A 25,021-nucleotide genomic window follows, 5' to 3' on the forward strand; every position below is an offset into this window, starting at 1 on the left:
TGTGCGCTTGTTTTGTGACCTGGTCGGTGCCTTTGCGCAGGCTCTCATATGTAATCCTCCACCTCCACTCCGTCGGGCAACTCCGTGAGTAAAACAGCAACCCTGTCACATGACCAGTTTAAGGTAGGCGGGGCATTTATTTCACTTGTCCTGCACTCTTCCGGTTAATGCTGTCAAGATCGTGGAACAAACCGCCGTTAATTTGACCCATGATTCTTTAAATTTGTGCTTCCAATACAGAGGTATGTAGTCTTCGGTTTAGGTAATATAAACCGTTTTTATAAAGCTGAAGTTGAGCTGGCCTGCCATTGGAAATGGCCAATAGTCGTCTCGTCGTCAACGTAGCTTTAATCTGTGACGTAGTGGTAAACATAACATATTTGCTGTGTAGAAATGACATGCTAACCACCTTCTCGCCTACATGCTTGACGGCGTCTGCTCTTTTTTTCAGAAGACGTCGGGGTCACATGTCAACAGCTAGTCATTTTAGCGTTATGTAATTATACGTAGAACAAAGTGAAATGGTCTTTCTATTGCATATATATGATTACATTCCTCAAGGCGATAACACAAAGACACACCTTCATTCATGGAATTAGCCTTCATGCTAATCAGCTGTACAGATGCGATCTAGGACTTATTACAAAAAAAAATGACAAAGATTCCTTTATCCATTGTAAATGCTGCATATCGTGGAATTGACCCTGGCTCCATGTCATCCTGCCCGGGGCATGAGCGCTGCCGGTGTTTGGGAGCTGCGGTTCATTGAGGAAACATGATTAGGAACCCAAAGCACACCTCCAAGATGATAAGTGTCTTGCTGAGGAGGAAGATGATTTCAATATGGCTCAATTTAAAAAAAAAAAAGGTCAGACATGGGTTGTATATTTTTATGTGATTTCTAATAAGCTGTCTTTGAATCACCCAGAATGGACCCACTAATTAATAATCACTATCCTAGAGGCGGCTGAATGACTGGAACATTGGCAATAAGACAAAGGCGCTTCCTGTTTTTCCCCCCTAAGAATTTAATTCTCCCACAGGCTGGATGAGTGGTCCATCCTTCACCTCCCCCTCTGCAGAGGTGGCTGAGATGAACCGTATCCACTATGAGTTGGAATACACGGAAGGCATCAGCCAGCGCATGCGGATCCCCGAGACCCTTAAGGTGGCCGCGGAAAACCAGAGCTGTCCTCTGCCACCCCAGGAACCCCTGCACACTCATCCAACTCTGATGCAGGTGCCTGAAAGGATTGTTGTGGCAGGTAAGGCCTGACATGAAGACATGAATATAACTCGTGCATGAAACGGTGTACTTTCTGCACAACAGATGACGGGGATACACAGTTCTCTTGTCCCAGAGACTTGGACCTGATTCAGTCCATCCCTGCAATCGACCTCCTGGACATGAAGGCCCCACCACGTGTTCTTACTCTCACAGAAGAACCACTGGACTCCCTTGAAACTAACCAAACATCCAGTTCACAGAGCAACCCAAGCCATGCAGTAAGAGGGATATCCTTGTTTTGTTCTCTCTCTTCATAAAAAACATATTGTAACCTGCAGTATCATTCACAGCCGCATTCTAGAACTCGAAGGGAACGCAGTGCCAGTGAGTACATATCCGGTCGCCACAGCGGTCAGATTAGCAGAGGAGAAGTAAGGTGAGGACTTGGTAAGGTTTGCCCTTGAAAAAATCTCCCGTCTTCACTTTTTCTCTCCACCTTTCTTGACAGTGTGACACCCTCACCGATCGCCCCTCCAGTCCGCTTGTGTCCCCCTCTCTGCTCCCCTGAGGATGCAAACAACAACCTGTTCACAACAGCCGGCTTCCTGTCGTACATCCAGTCCACCACTCGTCGGGCCTACCAGCAGGTCCTTGAAGTCCTGGATGACAGCCACCGCAGGTGACTTTTACATTATTATTCGTCTGGAAGGGCATCCGTAATATAAAGTGCTCAAGCCAAAATCAGTATGCGGATCAAAAAAGAGCCGCTGTGGCGACTCCGTAACCAGGAAAAAGCCGAAAGAAAAGAACAATTTTTTGATTCCTTGATAGATGATGTACAAATATTTATTTGGCCTGTTGTTTTACCATTACTTTAATGACCATATATAGATACTACACCTTATAGAGCACAGACCTCCACCAAGGTATTCTTGTATTATCAGATGCTTTGTTCAGATGCTCACCAAAATGTGGTGGATTTTTCTTTGTTCTGTATGCCACTCTTCTACAAAATTGATACATATTTTGTTTACATTTTTAATTCTGCTAACTGTATGTCAGGGGTGTCCAAAGGTGATCGTAGTGTGGCCAGCGGAACATTCCAACTAGAAAAGCACTCGGAGAGCGCAGACCTCCGGCAAGCGCCGTAGTTCCCCGTAAATATTAGTCCTACATTCCAGGGCGTAACTTTGAGTCTATCATGGGGTGGGGGGTACAATTTTGCCCATTTTTTTTTTTTAGAAAATAATAAATAAATAAGAATGCTAACATCCTAACTCCTAGCATATAATAATGCTACCTCTGAAAATGCTAAAAATGTTAGTATAATTATGTTAGCATGCTAACACCCAGCATGATGGTGCTAAGTGTCCGCTTAAGTGCATATTCATAAAAATTGCAAAAATGCTGGTATGCTCATGTTAGCATGCTTGCAAAGCTAACATGTTAATTTTAGCATGCTAACACCTCGCATAATAGTGGTGTTTATATACGGGTAAGCATCTACTCATGAAAACGTCTAAAAATGCTACTATGCTAAAATTTCAATGCTGGCAATGTTAACGTTAGCTTATTGACGGTGGCTGAATTGAGCTCTCTTGAGGTCCATTGAGTCTTGTACTTTAACATTTTGTTGAATATTTACTAATTATGTATCAACATGTGTGTTTTTACCACCTCAGATGTCCTCATTTAGGTCATTAGTTTTGTATTTGCTATGACCGTGTTTACTCTTTTGACTGTATTACTGTTTTTGATCATTATTTGGACTTGACAGAACACACCTGGATCTCGCCTTGGAAATGAACCCAGATGAGTCCGGATTAATGGATGCCTCTTCATTAAGACGACAAGTAATGACTCTCCAGCATATGTACATACATTAATTCATTCATTTTCTACCGCTTATTCTCACAAGGGTCGCGGAATGCTGGAGCCTATCTCGGCTGTCTTCGGGCGAGAGGCGGGGTACCCCTGGACTCGTCGCCAGCCAATCACAGGGCACATATAGACAAACAACCATTCACACTCACATTCATACCAATGGACAATTTGGAGTCACCAATTAACCTAGCATGTTTTTGGAATGTGGGAGGAAACCAGAGTACTCGGGGAAAAAAAAACATGCATGCACGGGGAGAATATGCAAATTCCACACAGAGATGGCCGAGGGTGGAATTGAACTCGGGTCTCCTAGCTGTGAGGCCTGTGCGCTAACCACTCGTCCGCCGTGCAGCCCACTAGATGGGGAACCACTGAGCTACACCAGCGCTATATACTACGTACAGTGGTGTGAAAAAGTCTTTGTCCTCTTCCTGGTTTCTTATTTTTTGCATGTCTCTCACACTTAAATGTTTCAGTTCATGAAATCATTTTAAATATTAGTCAATGACAACACAACTGAACACAAATTGCAGTTTTTAAATGAAACCTTTTATTAAGGGAAAAAAAATCCAAACCAACATGGCCCTGTGTGAAAAAGGGATTGCCCCCTAAAGCTAATAACTGGTTGGGTCACTCTTCAATTCAGCGTTTGCCATAACTTGAGTCCAATGAGTCTCTTCCATCGCTGTGGAGGAATTTTGGCCCACTCATCTTTGCAGAATTGTTGTCATTCAGCCACATTGGAGGCTTTTGGAGCGCCTTTTTAAGGTCATGCCACATCATCTCAACTCCACTCCAAAGTCTTTATTTTCTATTTTCTTCAGCCATTCAGAGGTGGACTTGCTTGTCTATTTTGGATCATTGTCCTGCTGAGGTCACCAACAGATGGCCGGATTCAGGATTTTTTGGTAGACAGCAGAATTCATAGCAAGTAGCAAAACAGCCCAAGACCATCACACTACCACCACTGTATTTTACTGCCGGTATGGCGTTACTTGACGCCAGATGCAATGGGATCGTAATTGATCTCATCAGACCACAGAGTATTTTCCCAATGGTCTTGGGGGTCATTAAGATATTTTCTGGCAAAATCGATACAAGCCTTAATGTTATTTTTGTTCAGCAGTGGTTTTGGTCTTGGAACTTGGAACCTCATGCTGTTGTTGCTTTGTGTCTTTCTTATGTTAGAATCACGAACACTGACCTTAACTGGGACAAGTGAGGCCTGCAGTTATTTGGGTGTTATCGTGGGGTCCTTTGTGACGTCTTGGATCAGTCGTCACTGTGCTCTTAGTGTAATTTTGGTTGGCCGGCCTCTCCTGGGAATGTACGCCACTGTTTCATGTTTTCTCCCTTTGTTGAAGTTTTGCTGGAGTCCCAAAGCTTAACAAATGGCTTTGTAACCTTTTAAATAACAAATATTCCATTTAAAAGCATTTTGTATTCCGTTGTGTTGTCATTGACTAATATTTCAATTTCTAAGTATGGCAAATGTGCAAAAACATAAGAAATAAGGAAGGGGGCAAACACTTTTTCACACCACTGAATATAACATACCTGCATGTTGTGCATAGAAGGTCCCTAATATACAGTGTAATGGTCACTATGTTAATGTAATGTTGAGATGAATACAGTCCATTCTTCAGGTACATAACACCAAGTCAGCATATCTCCCATCATGTGGCTTTTCAGATAGTCAAGCTGAACCGCCGTCTGCAGCTGCTGGAGGAAGAAAACAAGGAGCGCTCCAAGCGGGAAGTGATCCTGTATTCTGCAACTGTTGCATTCTGGCTGATCAACACCTGGGTTTGGTTCCGCCGCTAAGACGCAAACACCCAAAACATCGAGAGCCAAAGCAATGTCTCGTTACAGACACATTTAGCTATAACGCTTAGCAATGTCTGTGGCCCTTGGTGGAAAGTAAAGGTAACATTAGATGGAAAACAAGATTTGACTTTGGCAACAAACATTTTGGGACCCAAGCCCTGGTGTAAAGCTAAAGTAAATAAATACTCTTAAGTGTCAAAAGTATGATCACCAAATCTAAAGATGCCATAACCTTTATGCTGAATGTTTGTCGTGTTCTGTGTGCAGTAGTGATATAGGGTGCTGTTTGAGTGTTTTGTTTGTGTTTTTCCACTTACTTTTTTTGAACTGTTACAGTGATGTAAATCATTCACTTCAATGACTTCAGGCAAGAAAACTTGAATTCCATCATTCTATTCATAGTTGGAAAGTGATTTCTAAACTTTGACCACACACAATGTCCCCAGCAGATAGATGGAAGCTACCTGTACTTTTCATTTCATTTCATGCAGTATTCTAACAGCTGTTGTTTCTCTGACAGGGTCTTCTGGAAAATATTGATGTCACTGTAGTTTAATGTTGTCAATTGACTTTGTATTTATTGTTCCAATATGCAACCACGTGGTTTATTTATTTCCTACTCATTTCAGTGTTTTCATTCATTTATAAAACCTTGTACATTTGTTGTGGGTCAGTTATTCATGCTTTCATAAATGGATGTCGATTAATTCGCTCAGATTTTTGTGCAACGCTGCCCCTATTGTTGTTTTTGTTATTACTGGTTGGATTGTGCAGAACTTACTGGATATTTGTGCCGGACCAAAAAACAAAAAAGAAACAGAAAAGAAACAAAAAACTTCCATTTGCATTTACTCTGTGGAACAACGAGAGCGTTTTGTCACTACCAGAAGTGACATATCTGTGTAGAGCAGGGGTGCTCACACTTTTTCAGCATGCGAGCTACTTTTAAAATGACCGAGTCAAAATGATCTACCCACTACAAAAATGCAAAACATCTATTTATTTTCAAATGTATTGATGATTATTTGTACGTACAATGTATGTTGATGTACCTTACATAACCAAATGAGCCAATATTGCAAAACACACATAATTAACAGTTAACATTTTTTGTAACTACCTCCACATTACTCCACATTTCCCTTCTTTGGTACTGCGATGGTAGAATGGCATATGAGGCAAACGCACTTCGAAAAAGACATTGTGAAAAAAAAGTCCACCTCCCATTCCGTATGGAAGTGATATGTTTTTGCCTTTTTACTTGGTCCAGCTCCTTCACTCATTTTAGTGACCATAAACTTTAGCGAGGGCTTAAAATCTCGCAATTCGCCGACTAGCTTAGCACTTTGCATCGTTGTTTACGCATGAGCGGTGACCTAAAGGTCAAAATTCAGTTGTCATCTGATTGGTTGTCCTGTATGTCAATCAAGTAACGGGGATGGATGATAGGCTGACATCGTAAGTTCTGCTGCACTTAGAGACGTTGTTTGATTTGATTGGTCGCCCGAAGGGCAACATTCAGTTGTCATCTGAATGGCTGCCCTGTATATCAATCAAGTGACGGCATTGATGCGAGGATGATATTTTTTTAATGTCACGCCGCGATCGACCAGCGATCGACCAGTACCACCTCCGCGATCGACCGGTAGATCGCGATCGACTTAATGAGCACCCCTGGTGTAGAGTATACTCACATTCCGAGACAAAGATCACTTTTTTCACCAAACTGCGTAATGTTATGTAGAAAGTATGGCCCAGGAACCAATCATTTTCGTAGCCTTTTTCAAAAATTGAAAAAGAGGCGCAGAAAAATGTTGACATCCACAATACTATGAATCCACATATTTGTGAAAATAAACAGAAGACGTGAAAAATAATATCGTGTTGATTTAGCATAAGTTGATTAGTCATGCCTGGAGAATGGGCCGCAGGGATAACGTCATGAAAAGGCACTGTTGTGATCACCGTGGATCACGTGTTGTGTCAACACGCCCCCCCCCCCAAAAAAAAGAGCACAAGTTTGTGGTTTTTGACAGGCAAAGAGCCACGCTAGACGTCCTAAACCTTGGACTGCAACCCAGGAGCCAGACACAATCGATATGTGGATCGCCCGCCGTTGTGATGGGGATCACTAAACTGGCAGATTTGATTCGCCGGGAAGCTCCCGGTGCTATTTCTCACAAGCATGTCGGCGACTACACAGGTAGACTATCGTTCTCACGTTTATATCACTTTACATCGTTTCTTCTTTACTATAGAGTTCGGGTTTGGTCTCCATGATGTTGAGCAGAATCGAGTAACATTGTAAACATATCCTCGGCACACAGTTAAGCCACTTTGCTCTTATTCCAAGTTCCAAAAAGGACAGGTATGTCATTTTGTTCAGTAAATAGCATCCATCCATGTTATCAAAGTGTACGCACAGCGTACAACTTCAATGCTCACAGGAAGTGAACACATTGTACACCATTGTCCGCCTAGTCACGGCCACCTTTATTGCTTACCATCATGGCTGACTTTATCCTCCATAGAATACTACACTTTGTTCTGCAATCCTATTTTAACTGTAGCATCCTTGGCATCCTTGGCATATACTATCATGCAAACGCGTGCTAGTATATATATAGTTTATTTTAAATGTGTAGTGTGCAGAAATATTATAAATATATATATACAGTAAATATAAAAATTATACAACACGTGTATTACTGCATATTCTATTTCCCTCCGCAGGAAAGGTAATAGCTGTGGATACATCGATTATGTTGAACCAGTTCCGCACAGTGACACCATCACTGAGGTATCTTGAAGACTCACTCAGTCTTACAAATAATGAACACATTCTTGTTTCATTTCAGTGCATTATAATAATACCCTGTCATGATGCGTATCTCTGCAGCCCGCTGACTGGTCTCTTCTTTCGCACGCTCACTCTCCTGGAACACGACATAAAACCTATTTTTGTGTTTGATGGCAAGCCTCCCAGAGAAAAGTTTGCTGCAGTAAGTTGCACCACCTCATGAAAATGAAGTTTAAAGATGAAATATCAAAATTCATGAAGCTTGAGAGGATCTAATGGATCAGTGCTGCGAGTCAGAAGACAAGTGTTCATGATTGTTCCCCCTGTAGCTTCGGAAACGAGCCGAAGCAGCAGGTTGGCACGCCCACAACCACTTGGGCACAGGTACTAAACACTGCTTTTCAGGTACACAAACAAGACCATGATCTAGATTTTTTTTCCTTCTCCTAGCATCACTCCAAACAAAAGACACATTGCACCTCCTGAAGCTTCTGGGTGTACCCATGCTACAAGTATGACCTTTTATAACAACTACATTTCACGTTTTTTTTCACTCTGTCACTAATTTTTGCGGTCTCCCTCTTTTTGTATGTGTTCCAGGCTCCGGGAGATGCTGAAGCTTTTTGCGCTTGGCTGGTGAAACGGGGCACTGCTGAAGCTGTGTCATCAGAAGACATGGACACGCTGCCGTTTGGAGCACATGTTATGATTCGCCATTTGAATGCAAAGAGAGACAGGTAAGAATATTGTGATAACTGTGCACCCTTCAATGAGGCTTCAATTTTCACATGCTGTTATTATATGCTGCTAGTTCTGGGGACAGAGGTGGCATTGCAACACCAACCATCCATTATATTCGGGTCAATATGGTCATTTTACACAGCTCTAAGATATATAGGGACAAGTTCAAGTCACAGAAAAAAGTGTCTTATCCGTTGATGTTTTTCCTCTATTTCCAGTGATGTTGTGGAATATTCCTTACCAAAACTGTTAGAGATACTCCAACTGACCCACATGGAAGTAAGATTAACACAGAACTGATATTTGCTTTTGTTATATTCATTCAATCATTTTCTACCGCTTTTCCTCACGGGTGTCGCGGGGGTGCTGGAGCCTATCCCAGCTGTCTTTGGGAGAGAGGCGGGGTACACCCTGGACTGGTGGCCAGCCAAACACAGGGCACATACGTATAGACAAACAACCATTCACACTCACATTCATACCTATGGACAATTTGGAGTGGCTAATTAACCTAGCATGTTTTTGGAATGTGGGAGGAAACCGGAGTACCCGGAGAAAACCCACGCATGCACAGAGAGAGCATGCAAACTCCACACAGAGATGCTTTCGTTATATATTAGTTTTATTTCAATTTGATCCCTTTTTGCTTGTCCACCACCAGTTTGTTGACCTGTGCATCTTGTTGGGATGTGACTACTGTGACAAGATAACAGGTTTTGGTCCCAAGAGAGCGCTGACACTGATCCAGAAATACCGCACTATCGAAGATGTTGTTCTGCACATCAACAGAAAGGTACAATATCGTCAACCAGGCTACGCTTTGCTCCTGTGAGCTCTTTTTAAGACGTTGACATCCGCATCACAGACCCATCCAGTGCCGAATAACTGGAAATACAAGGAAGCGCGGAAGTTATTTTTAGACGCATCACAGACAGCATTGCCTGAACTGACGTGGACTGAGCCAGATGAAGATGCTTTGGTTGCGTTCCTCCGGCGCGCCACATATGTCAAGTACATGTGCTACCAATACTAATCAGTATAAGACGTTTGAAATGAAATCATTCAAAGACAATTAAGCCTGCGTTCATGTTTGTGTGTTTTTAGGGAGAATAGAATCCGTCATCGCATGGAGAAGTTCAGAGAGATGCGGGAGAGGAAGCGAAAAAAGATGGAAAAGGAGAGGGCAATTCCACAATACACCCAGACCCGTGTGGAGGACTTTTTCAAAGTTCTCAGGAAGAGAGTGCAGGTAAACATTGGTGAAATTATAAACTATTGTGCCATCTAAGGACGTGACATCATCTGTGGGAAGCGGTGACCTCTGCAATGACACATTTGACAGAACATTCAGAGTGTTTCTTCTATCCCCTTTTAAAAAAATAAAAATTCATCAATCAATAATAAACATCCTTCTTTCAGTATCTTCAAAGTAAGTTACGCTGCACAACTGTATAGGAAGCCGTGGGGTAAAACAAAGCCAATTGTTCTGTACTGCTACTTTAGGGGGAACTATTATGCTCTTCCACTTTTCTGACCTATAAATGTCGTTACAATGTCATATTATCGTGATAAATGATGCCAAAGGAGGTATGCGCATTTGGAAGATGGAAGATAGATGGCTCTGCATGCTCGGTTTTACCGAGTTCTACTGACGTCAATGTCAGTAAACGTGGACCTATCCGGACATCTTTGGGAGCGCTTTGGAGTGTGACCAATCACAGCGGAATGGGCGTGCCTGGAGGAGGACCGTGGGTGTAATAAATTAAACAGACCAGACTTCGAAATCAGGAAAAGCCAAAAGAAACAAAATTTGGATGGGAAGCGCAAAATCCATGGAAACTGTGTCGGAAGAGGTACAGAATCTGGAAGATCTAGAAAGCTTTCTGAGTAGGTTAGCTGCTCTATAGGAGTCAACAACTCAGTACAAAGAAGCATAATAGGTCCCCTTTAAAAAAAATGCCAATTAGTGCAATGAAAGTTTGTTTTAACCATTCTCTCCTTCCTTTAGCCAGTGGAAGCCGCTGACGGTGAAAAAGAGAAAAAGAAAAAGAGAAAGACGAGATGAGGCTGCCATCAAGCATGTGGAAATTGAAGTACATCTTTCTTTGTCTACACCAGTCTCAAAATCATAAGCAAACTCATTTTAATCATGTTGAATGAAAAAGCTCAACTCAGTCACATTTCTCGACATACCTAAATGGTTAGTCCATTTTATTTTTGTTTGATGCTTAGTACATGGCAAGGTACTGCAGATATTTTATTTAAAAAAAATTTTTTTGATCCAGTTGCACAGCAGTGAATTCAGACTGCATGGGACTAATTTTACAATGCTATTGCCTTGTCTCTTGTGGTAAAACTGCAAACACGGTAAACAAGCAAAGCTACCATAAAGGCAGATCAAATAGTGGCTAGCTATGAAAGAGGCCAGTGTGAGCACTGTCGGGGTAATTCTACCAAAGCCAAAAAGAGACAGGGGATGTCTCATCACCAGATATTCAACTAGCACCTGTTGTGTAATCTGTGCCAAGAGACCAGAGACTTGAATTTTGTGGAATTTTGTTATATCTGAAGAGTACAGTGAGATTTTCAAATGTGTGTGTTTTAAAGACTACATTGTTTTGTTATGTTTAATTTCAATACTGTTAAACACATAAAATCATGTGTATCTTGACTTGTTTTGATGTTCTTTTTATCTGTTACATTGAAGTACATCACATCCAAAAAGGGGTAGGTACCCCTTCCCCATATCTCGGTACTTATTGATAGTTTGTTAGTTCGTATATAGCTTACTCCGAAATACAAATTAAATCCACAATATTTTGCTGTCATTACTTGGCATAAAGGACGGGCGGCATAATTCTAGCCAACAGGTGGCGCTGTGGGTTCTCAATGTGGTTTGTGTGTGTTTTTGATGCCTGTAGAGGAAGTAGTTCGCCAGTCGCCCAGTCTCCCAGCCAGACCTCTCCGCAAGGTGCCTACCTGCCTGGCCGCTGCCGTCCAACGCGGCAACTTTGCCCCGAAGACACCCGCCCTTCTTCCGGGTCATTGACCAAACCTCCCTTCCGGGGATACCAGCCAGTTGAATTCGGCCATGGCGACCAGCGCGAAGAGAAAGCAAGAGGAGACACATCTGAAGATGCTCCGGGAAATGACTAGCCTTTCTGCGAATAGGAAATGCTTCGATTGTGACCAGCGCGGCCCGACTTATGTCAACATGACAGTGGGCTCCTTCGTGTGCACTACCTGCTCTGGCATCTTGTAAGTTATTGTCTTGTTATGCTGTTCCTCCTTTGTCTGCCGGGTAAGGAAGAGATGTTCGCTTGGGAGCTGGCCGCTTCGACGCTGACTTGGCGGTTCCGTTAGCTAGTATGCTAGCGTTGATGTCAAGATAGGTTGCCGCTGCCGTTGGTTCAGCCCGAGGCCGATGGATGGGTTGTGGGTCTGTAGATAACTAATTAGGTTCACAGCAGTGGCATTTAAATGAACCCAATAGTCACATTCAGCGTGAAAATGACACAGTGGAATACGGTCTCATTCTGTTGGTGTGGTCACGTTTAGCACTGTAATTGGTTGGTAGTCTGAAGACACATAGTCGGCCACCCTGTCAAGCGTCAAGAGTGTTGGGCGTACTGGGACCTACCTTTGACTTTAACTGGTTCTCATGAAGGCATCGACGCTCATACTTAAACATGTGCATGAAAAGAGTGGGTTCAAGTCCCCGTTTTCTATCTGACCTGTATGGGTCAGTAGGTCGCAGCTGTCCCTTCAAGCCATCCATCCATCCATCCATCCATTTTCTCCACCGCTTGGCTTCATTAAGGTGAGCTGGAGTCTATCTCCGCTTGCTTCAGGTGAAAGGTCATTCACTCAAAGCGGTTAAGTGTTTCCAAATAGCCATCATTTTTGAGATGGGAATACTCAGAACTTTGTGATATTCCTGTGACACGAACCGCTCGTCCACATTGCGACCGCTGCCACTTATAGTTTCCCCAAAAAGAAAACTATCGTGAAATCTTCATGACCATTTTTTGTGGTATGAACTGGAGTTGAGCAACAATCTCCACTCTGTGGACTGCTTCAGTTGGCTTGTGATGTTCTTGCAAAGCTGCGCAAAAAATCGGACAACCTCTGCAGCCAGGGTGAGTTGGCTCCGCTGCCCTGACCAGTGCGGTGTGTTTGCTATCGTTGGAGTAGGTCAGGTGACCAAATTGTCCGTAGGTGTGAGTGTGAATGGTTGTTTGTCTATATGTGCCCTACGATTGCCTGGTAACCACTCCAGAGAGTACTCCACCTCTCGCCCGATGTCAGATGGGATAGGCTCCTGCATACCGCCTTCACCTATTGAGGATATGCGCCATAGAAAAAGAATGGGTGGGTGGATATCAATATATTGATCCCAGCCATTTTCAAAAGACATGCAAGCGTGTGCATGCATTAAAATGCATACGCTTGCGCATAATAAATAACCTCAATTTTTCCCTTCTAATTATGAATTTATTCCATAGTATTATAAAAATAGAGCTTTATTTTGTTTTTTCTCTCACAAATTATGACTTAAAAACAATACATCTTTCATCTTTATGCTAATAGGATGACATTTTTCCTCTTTCAAACACAATTTTTCTATTATTTTGACTTAAGTATTCTTTGAAAATTACTGCTTTTTTATTAGGGACTTTATTTACATATTTTCACTTTATCCTCATCATGTTATAACTTTTTCAACAACTAAATTTTCCCAAAATTGCAATGTATTAGCTGTTTTGTTTTTCATAATATTACAACTTAAAAAAACATTCTCTTGTTCTTTTAATATTTTGACTTAATTCTTGTAAAATTACAACTTATTTGTCAATTTTTTTGTTGTTTTTTTTTTAGTTTTCTTGGTAAATTTCTTTTTTTTTATGTGCTGGAACACCCTCTTGACTCATCAGCATGGCTGTGGTGAACCCTTGAAGGAAAATCTTTCCAAGAGTGCATGAAGGCTGAGAAATTTTGTTAGATTCCAGAGGAATTACTACTTTGGAGGGGATTGGATTTAAACAAATATCTTTTGTCACACCAGTCCTGGAAATTTTCTGAGGAAAACCTCATAATTGAACTGTCACAGTTAGAATGCCACCTCACTCAAACTGACTTTTCCCTCAATCTTTGGAAGGGCAACAGAACTGTCGTGTTGCATTCAATGGCACTTCTCATATCCTTTTTCTACACAGCATGGATTCTGACCTCATCGGTCCAGTATTTTACCACCAGTGTTGTTTTTACAGTAAACCCCTTCTTGCAGGCAGGTAGGCACATGTTTTCCACCAGGATCCCACCAGGATTTTTCTTCTCTTACAAAGCTCCTCCTGGGAACTTAGCAATGCAAAATATAGCGGTCTTATTATTATCTGATCATTAACTGATCATTTGTATATAGTCATTCATTTTCTACCGCTTACCCTCACGAGGGTCGCTTGGTGTGCTGGAGCCTATCCCAGCTATCTTCGGATGAGAGGCGGGGTACACCCTGGACTGGTGGCCAGCCAATCACAGAGCCCATATAGACAAACAACCATTCACACTCACATTCATACCTATGGACAATTTGGAGTCACCAATTAACGTAGCATGTTTTTGGAGTGTGGGAGGAAACCGGAGTACCTGGAGAAAACCAACACATGCACGGGGAGAACATGCAAACAGAGATGGCCGCCCTGCAACCCGGCATGGCAACATGTGCAAGTGTATTTGTTTTCCTTGTCTCTTGCATCCAAACAGGCAGGAAGAGGATTCGCACTGTGCATTTGTTTCAGCAGAACAGAGTGAGCACTTTTGTCAGTCAGTCTCGTTGTCTCGGTGGGTGGAGGCGGGACCACTAGCACACAGAGTGTAGCCTCTTAAGCAGCAATGCAAGGTAACGTTAAATTAGTAGGATGTTTTTTTTAAGTAATCTCATCTCCTCTCGTATTCAAAGGGCCCAATCTCTCATCCCGTGACACCCCTCGGAGCCCCCCCAAATTGGCATCGTCTAGGACGCTTCTATTGTCTCTCTCTTCACCCGAACCTGATCGTACTCCTCACTCAAGAATAACACCGCTCATCGCTCTGTATACCTGGAAGCTGCTATCTTATGCTCCGTCGATGGCAAACACAGCATCCAAACTTGTCATCTTTAAGCTGTAAAAAAAATCCAGCTGACTTGACATTCCAGTTCTTTACATCCTGTCTTTGTGAGCACGTCAGTTGTGTTCCGTTTGCCGATTGAACTTTTTCCTTTTGTAAGCAATTTTATCGATTGTCAAAGCAGCAGGTACACTTTTTTTGGTTTGTTTGTTGGATTTAATTCATGTTTAATGGATTGTTTGTAATATGAATTTAAACATTATGGTCATATATACAGTATGTATAATAAGTGTTGCTTTAGGGCAGGGGTGGCCAAACTTTTTGACTCGCGGGCCGCATTGATATGACAAAATTTACGGGGGGGTGGGGGGGGGGGCAGACTATATATTTTACACGTAACAGTCCACCTGGTATTATTGTATCTGTAAAATTGTCATGCAATCTGCTATTATTTATTATTTTATATTTATATTTAAATATTTAAAAAATAATAAAATATTATAATATTACAATAAAATTTAAATAATAATTATTATATTATTATGTAAAATATGCAAATATAACAATAGATATAACAAATATAACAATAACAAACAAAAATTGGGCGGGCCGTATTCAAACACTTGGCGGGCCGGATGTGGCCCCCGGGCCGTAGTTTGCCCACCCCTGCTTTAGGGGAAGCACATTATAAATACGGGGCTTGAGATAAAAAATGGAAAACGCCATCATGGTCATGTCAATTGTTTTTGGGTCATCACTTGCAGCGTAGAATGAGAATGATGAGGAAAATATCATCATTCCCAAGTGATTCTCTTGTGTCCTTCCGCTTTTGGTATTTCCATGTTTGAAGTTCAAGAATGCAGCGGTAGTAAATGCGCACCGCAATTGTTTGGCATTTTATTTGGGAATTTGTCTTTGCTGCTGTCACACAGATGGCATTGGGTTGCATCCGGCCTCTCTTGGTTTTGAGCTAACAAAAACCTCCTCCGCTCCCATAGGCGTGGGCTGAACCCCCCACACAGAGTGAAGTCCATCTCCATGACCACGTTCACGCAGCAAGAAATTGAGTTCCTACAGAAACACAGCAATGAGGTATCGAACACGCACGGGAACACGCATGCATCTTTCAAAAGTCATGGATCTGTCTTTAATTCTGACGTCATCTTCTGGCATTTTGAGTCCTGCTTAGACAACTTTATTGGCATTCCTTTTTTCCTCCCCACCTCCCATTTCTCATTATCCCTTCCCCCCTCCCTGCTACTTTGTCTCACCTCACACCCGGCCGCCTCCCACCCTCTTCATTCCTCTGACCCTGGTCCGCCCTTCCTCTACCCCCATAGGTCTGTAAACACATCTGGTTGGGCCTCTACGATGACAGGACATCAGTTGTTCCAGATTTCCGAGAGCCACAGAAAGTAAAAGAGTTCCTCCAGGAAAAATATGAAAAGAAAAGATGGTAACCATACCTTATTTTATCGGTTGCTTCTGTCTTTTCCTGTATATGCAGTGGAACCTCGGTTAGCGTGGTTTGCCTCGGTTTGCGTGCATTTAATGGCTTTTTAAAATCAGAAAACGTCCTTCCTTGTGAGCATCCTAATAGCTAGCGAATGTCATGTCAGAGGTTGACGCTCAAAAATGTTAACACAAAACACCTTTTTATAGTTTTACATGCATACAATCATAAATGACGAATGAAAGGGATAAATGATCCCTTCATTGAAGACCACACCACACTATCTTCACATGTCATGAGTTGTTTCTCACCTTCTTCATCAAAATACTGGCACGAGCACCATTTTTGCTCCCTGTTGGGTTACAATATGGAGGAGAGAAACACTATGGAATTCAAGAAACAACTCATGTCAAAACAGGAAGGCGGTGGTGGTTGATTTTGTCACGTCTTCAGTGAAGGCTTTTCTATGCATCACAACGCTCCAAAGTAAGTTAATATGAGCTAGCTAACAATGCATGTAATTGGAACACATCTACTCTGACCCTCTAACAACATTTTATTGTTTGGTGTTGCACACTTTTGTAATTGAGATTTTTTAAAAATCTATTCAATTCTAAAATGTCAATTTCTCATGGATTACAAGGTATGTGCCTCCAGACCAGGCAAGGGCGGTTGCCAGTGTCCAGGCATCGGTGTCTGGCTCTTCAGCCAGCAGCACTGGTAGTACCCCAGAAGTACAGCCTCTAAAGACCTTGCAGCTCAATAAGACCCCACTTCGCCAGGTAAGCTAAAATGCATCAAAACCCACCTGTGACTTCTTGAGATATACAGTGTGGTTTGGACAACTTGGAAACGCCCTCTTTTTCCTTTCCTCTGTGCCCTGGGTCCAGTCCCCTGGGTTAGGTCGCTCCCAGGCACACATCACAGCCCAAGAGAAGAAGTTCGACCTGCTGTCAGACCTGGGAGGTGACATCTTTGCTGCCCCGCCTGCACAGGCCGCCAGCTCCACCAACTTTGCCAACTTTGCACATTTTCAAAACCAATCAGGTCTGCGACCTCGCTTCCTGTGTTCCGAAACGTGTTCCTTGGACCAGTGGTTCTTAACTGGCCTGGCTGTGGGACTCGACATCAAATATCTTTTTGGAGCCTTTACAACAGGGGTGCTCATTAAGTCGATCGCGAGCTACCGGTCGATCGCGGAGGTGGTACTGGTCGATCGCTGGTCGATCGCGGCGTGACATTAAAAAAATATCATCCCAGCATCAATGCCGTCACTTGATTGATATACAGGGCAGCCATTCAGATGACAACTGAATGTTGCCCTTCGGGCGACCAATCAAATCAAACAACGTCTCTAAGTGCAGCAGAACTTACGATGTCAGCCTATCATCCATCCCCGTTACTTGATTGACATACAGGACAACCAATCAGATGACAACTGAATTTTGACCTTTAGGTCACCGCTCATGCGTAAACAACGATGCAAAGTGCTAAGCTAGTCGGCGAATTGCGAGATTTTAAAGCCCTCGCTAAAGTTTATGGTCACTAAAATGAGTGAAGGAGCTGGACCAAGTAAAAAGGCAAAAACTGGACCAAGTAAAAAGGCAAAAACTGGACCAAGTAAAAAGGCAAAAAACATATCACTTCCATACGGATATGGAATATTATACGGATATTATGATACGGATATTATCCATGACTGATAAACATTTGGAAGTGTGCTTGAGGCTGGCTATCAGCAGCTACTGTCCGGACTATGCATCCCTGGCTGGTTCAATTCAGTGCAAGTCATCAAAGTAAACTCAGGTAATTACAAAAAATGTTAATAGTTAATTATGTGTGTTTTGCAATATTGGCTCATTTGGTTATGTAAGGTACATCAACATACATTGTACGTACAAATAATCCTCAATACATTTGAAAATAAATAGATGTTTTGCATTTTTGTAGTGGGTAGATCATTTTGACTCGGTCATTTTAAAAGTAGCTCGCATGCTGAAAAAGTGTGAGCACCCCTGCTTTACAACATTCAACAGTGTTAGCTCAATGCTAATTTACATGGAAAATCCCATATGCTCGCTGGTGGTTAGGATTATCAATTTTACATACCGATTTTGAACACCTGACACACATTCAACAAAAAATACGTGCAAACAAGAGACATGCCTGGCACATTCTTCTCGGCAGTAGACTACAAACAATCATTATTAATGGGTTTAAAATAGAATAGTACTACAAAGCATTGTCACCACTTATGAAGGTATTAATAGATAACAGCCCACTGCGTAAAAGAAGACCAGTGGCCCAATGAAAGGGGTCCACGGCCCACCAGTTGAGAACCACTACCTTTTAGACTCCTCATCGTGTTATCATTCCATTGCATTACCCTTTCATTCATAGTCCACCATTGCCTTCTTTGTGGCTGCAGCACCTCAGGGTCACACAGCCACCAACTTTGCCAACTTTGACGCATTTGGAAACACTGCAATTCCATCCCATCTGAGCACGTCACCCCCCTCAAAGTCCTTTTCTACAGGTACCATGCCCCCCCCTCATCTCCACCAGCTTGCCTGCATACACTCACCTCATTGTGTTTCATTACATCCTCACCCATGGTGGACACCCCGCTCTGTGCTACAGCTTTATAGAACATGAAGAACATGAAGAACATAGAACATGTGCTGATAATGAAACCCTGATGGAGGCACTTCAAATATATTTGTATCCCAGCGGGATACTTTAGATTTACAGTCTGTGTAGTTGCAGCTGAGCTACATCACGGTTGTCTGTCAATATGCATTTTATAGTTTTCAAAATGTTGAAGCACTTGCGTGCATCGGTTGAATCTGTTTTAAAAAGAAAAAACTAATGAAAATATTTTAAACAGGAGGAGGTGTGCCAATCCCGTCTATGTCGAGTGCTGTCCCTACCCAGTCCCAAACCGGGAGCTGCTCCGAGGATCGCTACGCTGCGCTGGCTGAGTTGGACAACAAGCTAAGCTCCTCTGCAGGCAGCAATGTGCAAGGGTGAGAAACTGGACACACACACACGCATTTGATCTCCTTAAAAAACTCAATTAAAAAGGCTTCCTGGAGTCGGGCTAATTACAAACAGTTGGTTGTGGGTGATAATGTATGTTCTTGCTGTTTAAATCAATGACGTTGAAGTAGTGCTTACAGTACCTGAACACAACAGACCGCTGCATCAAGTTCTCTTGTGTGGCTTTTAGATCATGTGATGTTGGTCTTTTGAGTGAGGTATGAGAACCAATTCCTAGTTGCATGTTCTTAATACAGTTCAACATTAGTTATCATCATTCATCCGTTCCAGGAGGCTTTACTGAGAAGAAAGACAAGAAATAAGTCTGGTGGCATGACTGTGTCAAAGAACTTTACAAAGAACTACAGAGTCAACTTCTGATGACATAATCAACGGGTGACAGAGCTCTCTTCCAGTTCTGTTCTCTGATTTTATTAGCAAGCTAAAAGGCTGTTCCCTGGGGCGTTTTCTGATAATAGTTTGGCAAAACTTTTCGACGTAAACTGAAAAACATACCTATCAAGGAAATGATTATATCTGCTCTCAATGTTCACTTCACATGTTTTGGAATTTTCCATTCCACAATGCTAGCGTGAGACATAAACACACGTGTCTTACTCTTTTCTGTGCATTCAAAGAGATAAATTATCGGTACCATGCCGAAGCATAGTTAATCATTACATGTTGACTTTTACTAATTAGTATGCGTACAATTAAATATTAACCCACACCCGGAGGCCCAGAATGTCTTCAACAGGAATGTTTGCAGTATTAATAACTCTAATTAGAAAGATGCTTTGTGATGCGGTGTGGTTGGATGAAATGCCTGTAGTAGAATAACGCAAGTTTGTCTCGACAGGAATATATTTGGTCCGGTTCTCAGCTCATCCCCAGCCCAGAATCCACCTGTTTTACCCAGCATGCAGCCTGGCTATGGAGGTGAGAGTTGTCCTAGTGATGCTCTTTTAATTTCTTGTAAAGACTTAACATCTACCCTCCTATATAGGTGTCCCTTCCACAAATCCCTTTGTTGCTGCAGCTGTTGCCTCCGAGATGGCGACCAACCCTTTCCAAGCCAATGGCAGAGCTCCAGCTGCAGGTGGGGGGCACATTTTAGCATCAGTTTGACCTTTTTGTGGTATTTACATGTAGTGATACAGTCAAGTAAGTTTAGAGATTTGCCTCAGTTTTTAGAAATTTTACCTCCTTGTGTTTTTTTGTTTGTTTGTATGTATGTGTGTGTGCATTCAATGTACACGCATGGTGTGTGTGTGTGTGTTTTGTAGCCTCATTTGGTACTGGCTCTATGAGCATGCCCGCTGGCTTTGGGAATGCGTCTTCATACTGCCTTCCGACCAGTTTCAGTGGAAACTTCCAGCAGCAATTCCCTGGCCAGGCCCCCATCCCTTATTCTCAACCCGGGGCCTACCAACCTCAGTCCAATGGTTAGTGGCCTGCCACCTTCCTCTGTCCCTGTTACCCCTTTTACCTGCGCAGCACCTGTTAGTGACTTCAATCACACGCACGACTTTCCTGGTGATGATTTCGATTGTTTTTGTTTGTTTTTTTTTTTTCTAAATTGAAGCATGATGGCACCTTGCCTTGGAAAATACGGCAGCTACTGCGCAGTGATTTGAGGTTGCATTTGGGTTTGAGTTCATTGACCACTCTCTGGTTTATATGGTTCTGGAGCAAAAGCACAATCAACACAAATTTGGCGACACCTTTGAGTCTCAGTCAACCCCTGAATGCAATGTGACATGCTGGGGCTTGGTCCTCCTTCACTATCTCTTCTTTACAGTCATAAAACTATGTCTTGTGGTTTTGCTCTACTATATTACATTATGCGTCCCTGTTCGTCTTTCTCCCCAAGGCCCTGCATTCCCAGTCTATGGTCCAAACAAGCCCTCCATGACGCCTTTTGGTCAGCCAATGGCTGCTCCTGGCATGTCCAATAACCCCTTCATGGTGAGCATGCATTGTCTTCTTTCTTGCCCCACATGACACAAAATAAGAGGTTACGCCATTGTTTGAGAATTCAACATGCATTTATCGCCATTGAGGAATGCCTCCTGTCATAACAATGACCCGTTTTCATTTCAGGCGGGAGCCCCTTCCGGACCCTTCTCTTCAGGGGGTTCCTCCACCAACCCATTCCTGTAGCACAACTCCCAGTCCTCACCACTAGAGGGCAGCATGCAGCACATAGTCAACGCACCGTTCCGTCACGCTATTAGTGGCAGTACATTTCTTACAAAAAGTCTTTTTTCCACAAAAAAGTTTACACTATGAAGGAGTACAAAGGACTTTATTGAAGACTAAGGGACTGTTAGGGGGAAAATGTACTGTTTGGACTATATACAAGACATTATATGCTTTTTATTATTTGTTTATGACTGTAAGCTGTGTGCATATCATCATTTGTAATCACATTTACATATATGTTGTGTATAACAAGGAATTAACAAAGGTGAGTAGACACCTTGTGCGAAAACCACTACACACTATTGTAAGTAAGGGTTTACAGTTTATTTCTACACGGTTCTATATAAAACCACGAATCTGGGGGTTGGCCCAACCACCATTGAGATTCAGGTATTTCATTTCAAAAGGGATTGTTTTGTTTTGTTTTGTTCTTTTAGCATAAATGCTACTACTTGCACTTAGACCCATATTGTCCATGAATAGCCTTCACAACCAGAGTTAAAGTTACCTGTAACCAAAAAAAATCATGTTGTGCTAAATCAATGTAACGTCGTATGCAGTTTGGATGGCATGCTGTAATGCCACCATCTAACAATCGTGCAACCAAATGTCATCAGCTTAATTTTAGCTGGAAACCAAGGTCAGATATAGTAAATGCCACTGCGCGTGGACGTGTGCTAGATAATTCAGTCAAGTCACAAGATGATTTTGATGGAACTGTGCAGAATGATCCAAATAATCTCCCTTGTTGAGGGTGTCAGATGAGCAGGTCTCAAATGTTCACAATGAACAGCGATAAGCTTCGGCGTTGCTACAAGCACTGAATTTGCTCGATCGAATCAAGGCCTCTTCATTACTGGATGACTTTGACTCTGGACATGGATTAGGTCCCCATTTGTGCCGCTAGTGACTAACAATGAACATGTGTTTCTTGTCTTTGCAAGAATAGTTACATCCATGTGTACATATATAAATATATGTATAAATAAATTAAAAGATTTTTAAATACTGCCTTTGTTTGTGGAACTACGTTTTATTTCAGCAATAGGGGTGATCAAAGCGCAGTCTGAGGGCCACTTAGGGCCCACAACACTTATTTATTGGCTTCTGTCACACTCATTTAATGTGAGTAAACAAAAAGAGCAAATATGGAAAGAGCAGTAAAGAATAAAAACAATATGAAGGAGAACACATGTATCAGAAGCAGAAGAAAAATGTATATAGACCTTACGAAAACAGGTCAAACTTAAAGTGATGCATCTTATGTCGCGTCATAGCCTTCCGGCCATAAATATCGTTACTATGGCAACACAAAACTGTCATGGCGTCCCTTCTAACAGACCCGCTGTTTGAAATCTCCGGACGGGGTCCCTCAACTAACAAAAACTTCTATAACTTTGTGGTCACGAAGTCGAATGTGAGTAAATCCACTTTACTCATCAATGTTATCAGCTTATTTCCATGTTTTATCTGCTTTCTGCCTACTTCCGTCATATTAGCTACCCAAAGCTAACTACCACTAGCCGTTATTCTACCATTTTTTTTTTGTCGTTTTAAAACACATAATGATGCCCGGGTTTTGATTGATATCGTCAAAGAGCATTATTAATGTAACATTAATGCCCCTTTAATGTAGCAGTAGTAGTCTAGCAGACATCACTGCATATTATATCAGAACATATCAGCATAATTATGTATGTATTGCATGTGTGTAGATGTTGTGACCCTGAGTGTATAGCCCTTCTAATACCTGAACAGGTGATATGGAGGTGGTGGCTGATATCTCCCAGAGCTGTATACAGACTTTCAAAGCCTGGCCAGCTGATTCTGTCTTATGAGGACTTCCTGGATGACATCAAGCTACAAAGTAAACACTTTGTTTACTAGGCAATATGCTCTGTCCTTGTTGGAAACGCCATAATGGGTCACTGATGATAGACTGCAGGGGTGTCCAAAATGCGACCCACAGCTGGTTTCTGATATTGTCATAGTAAAATTATTTCATTATTAATTATTATTTGATATTAGACAGTCATGTTTGTCCCACATAGAAATGTAGGTAAATGAAGGTAGCTTTCAAGTTGTATCAGTGCTATTCTTAGTAGGACATGTTATCATAGTTGTAGTGGTCATGGACTGCTGCAACGAATACTTAGAAGACCTCTTCCATCTTACCGACACGCCTTCCGACGAGGAAGTGAAATCAGTGTGAAAAAGTTTGACTTTCAGTACAACTCTGTGTCTCAGTAAATTCAATAAGCTGCTGCTTCTTTCCAGGAGAGCTCAGCGTGATCTTTGGCACCGGTACCTTGCAGTACGCCAAGGCTTTATGCCAAGGCCAGTATGATTACCTGGAACGCCTGCCTGACTCTTTACTTTTGCGGATCATCAACTATCTAGAGCTAGAGGATGTGGGACAGCTTGGACGAACCTCACACAGGTTCAGGCAGGTGAGAGCTCCAGATTCATGTTGATGAAAAAGTAAGAATGTGACTGCAAGACGACAGGAATGAATAAACTCTGAGCCCATATTTGTTCTATGCGCTTTAGCTATGTGGATCAGAGGAATTCTGGGAGCAGGCTGTGCGGCGTCGCTGCAAGACAGTTTCCGCTGAGGTCTCCTCCCTGGCACGAGAGGTGGGTTGGCGTAACATCTTCTTCACCAACAAGCTGCAGCTACAGAAGCTCATCAGCCGCCGGAGGCTGAGGGGCGACGAACAGAGGGCAGAGGGAACTCCTGGAAAAAGGTCAGAGACGTCTCATCCAGACCAAAAACCGACAGGTTCGAAACCCTCAGGGGAAGGAGGAAATCATTAAAACAGAAACAAAAGTGTGCTTTCACTTGTTGTATTAAGGCTCCCATGAGCACATGTAACTAGAATTTCACTCAGGAGAGCGCTGACCTCAGCCAAGGCCATGCTGTTAACAAAAATGTATGATTGTAAAATTTGTGTACAGTAGATCCCCACTTTTGGCGGGGCCACCATTCCTAGCCTACCAGTGAATGGTGAAAGTCCACCAGTAATTCATACGTAAATAAAAAATATTTATTGTGGACACATGGCTTGCTCATGTCCTTCCAAGCTAGCTTGACGTTGCCGTTATAATCCGATTTCAGCTCCATAACCCTCTCTCTTCAATTGCCATTGTTCACTAGCGACAGAGGCAAAACAGTTAAAAGCACAATCCAGGTTTAAGTCCTAAATACACCTCACAAACTCATTAAATGTATTTCCAAGTATAAAATGTACAGTTACTCATCGTTAATGAATGATAATGACGTTCAACTGAACTGAAGAATTGGGAGTTACGGACTTGTGCAACAACTGCGTTCATGTCTTGTAGGGCTGCCTCCATCTTATTCTGAAGCATCTTTCAATATTATGAGGCTTTCTTGCTATATGCAAGTTGCCGGGCCGTCGACTCGCTTGCCTCTTTAACTGTTTTTTCAAAAATGTATGAAGAAATAATCGCTGTTTTGTGGTTGAGCGTGGCCCATCAACATTGAAAGACAAATGTTGTATTCTGGTCAGCCAGCAGCAGTCATGACACAAAACATTTATGAGACCGTAGCATGGAATTATATTACCTTAACACTGACATGGCATGAAGAAAAGTTCTCCCATTCCGTGTAGAAAAGTGGTAGGTCTTTGGCTTTTTAATTTGTCCTTCTTCCCCACTCCAACTGAAACCCTTTAAGTTTCGAAAAAAAAGAATTGGATACTAACTAGATAGC

General features: G+C 42.4%; 4 protein-coding genes across 10 annotated transcripts; all 4 read left to right on the top strand.

Moving 5' to 3' along the window:
* The first annotated feature begins 97 nt into the window (after positions 1–97).
* LOC131125135 (mitochondrial fission factor homolog A-like) lies at positions 98–5,807 on the top strand. 3 transcript variants are annotated; one of them, XM_058066356.1, is made up of 7 exons: positions 98–242; positions 1,044–1,265; positions 1,331–1,506; positions 1,579–1,664; positions 1,737–1,907; positions 3,006–3,081; positions 4,805–5,807. In XM_058066356.1, exons 2-7 carry the CDS (start codon positions 1,049–1,051, stop codon positions 4,934–4,936), a joined length of 858 nt encoding a protein of 285 aa, XP_057922339.1. In that variant the 5' UTR covers positions 98–242; positions 1,044–1,048; the 3' UTR covers positions 4,937–5,807. The 3 variants fall into 3 exon arrangements, with proteins under 3 accessions (XP_057922339.1, XP_057922341.1, XP_057922340.1); XM_058066358.1 differs by having other exon boundaries at positions 3,006–3,101; positions 4,805–4,937; XM_058066357.1 differs by lacking the exon at positions 4,805–5,807 and adding an exon at positions 3,147–4,798.
* Positions 5,808–6,946: 1,139 nt separating this feature from the next.
* Positions 6,947–11,485, top strand: LOC131125134 (probable flap endonuclease 1 homolog). Of its 3 annotated transcripts, XM_058066354.1 has the most exons (12): positions 6,947–7,142; positions 7,673–7,739; positions 7,839–7,941; positions 8,069–8,123; positions 8,190–8,251; positions 8,340–8,476; positions 8,699–8,759; positions 9,142–9,273; positions 9,346–9,491; positions 9,585–9,729; positions 10,489–10,573; positions 11,402–11,485. In XM_058066354.1, the coding sequence occupies exons 1-11, from the start codon at positions 7,061–7,063 to the stop codon at positions 10,543–10,545; spliced, it is 1,047 nt and encodes a 348-aa protein (XP_057922337.1). In that variant the 5' UTR covers positions 6,947–7,060; the 3' UTR covers positions 10,546–10,573; positions 11,402–11,485. The 3 variants fall into 3 exon arrangements, with proteins under 3 accessions (XP_057922337.1, XP_057922338.1, XP_057922336.1); XM_058066355.1 differs by lacking the exon at positions 11,402–11,485 and having other exon boundaries at positions 9,187–9,273; positions 10,489–11,370; XM_058066353.1 differs by lacking the exon at positions 11,402–11,485 and having other exon boundaries at positions 10,489–11,369.
* On the top strand, positions 11,424–22,292 carry LOC131125131 (arf-GAP domain and FG repeat-containing protein 1-like). 3 transcript variants are annotated; one of them, XM_058066345.1, is made up of 12 exons: positions 11,425–11,738; positions 15,587–15,680; positions 15,929–16,044; positions 16,685–16,823; positions 16,932–17,088; positions 18,470–18,577; positions 18,929–19,067; positions 19,940–20,019; positions 20,087–20,179; positions 20,367–20,525; positions 20,954–21,048; positions 21,184–22,292. In XM_058066345.1, exons 1-12 carry the CDS (start codon positions 11,572–11,574, stop codon positions 21,241–21,243), a joined length of 1,407 nt encoding a protein of 468 aa, XP_057922328.1. In that variant the 5' UTR covers positions 11,425–11,571; the 3' UTR covers positions 21,244–22,292. The 3 variants fall into 3 exon arrangements, with proteins under 3 accessions (XP_057922330.1, XP_057922329.1, XP_057922328.1); XM_058066347.1 differs by lacking the exon at positions 20,367–20,525 and having other exon boundaries at positions 11,424–11,738; XM_058066346.1 differs by lacking the exon at positions 18,470–18,577 and having other exon boundaries at positions 11,424–11,738.
* Positions 22,293–22,600: 308 nt separating this feature from the next.
* On the top strand, positions 22,601–24,342 carry LOC131126009 (F-box only protein 36-like). The gene is made up of 4 exons (XM_058068129.1): positions 22,601–22,702; positions 23,044–23,152; positions 23,563–23,735; positions 23,836–24,342. Exons 1-4 carry the CDS (start codon positions 22,607–22,609, stop codon positions 24,100–24,102), a joined length of 645 nt encoding a protein of 214 aa, XP_057924112.1. The 5' UTR covers positions 22,601–22,606; the 3' UTR covers positions 24,103–24,342.
* Positions 24,343–25,021: the final 679 nt, after the last annotated feature.

The sequence above is a fragment of the Doryrhamphus excisus genome, chromosome 3 (assembly GCF_030265055.1).
Source record: "Doryrhamphus excisus isolate RoL2022-K1 chromosome 3, RoL_Dexc_1.0, whole genome shotgun sequence".
NCBI lineage: Eukaryota > Metazoa > Chordata > Actinopteri > Syngnathiformes > Syngnathidae > Doryrhamphus > Doryrhamphus excisus.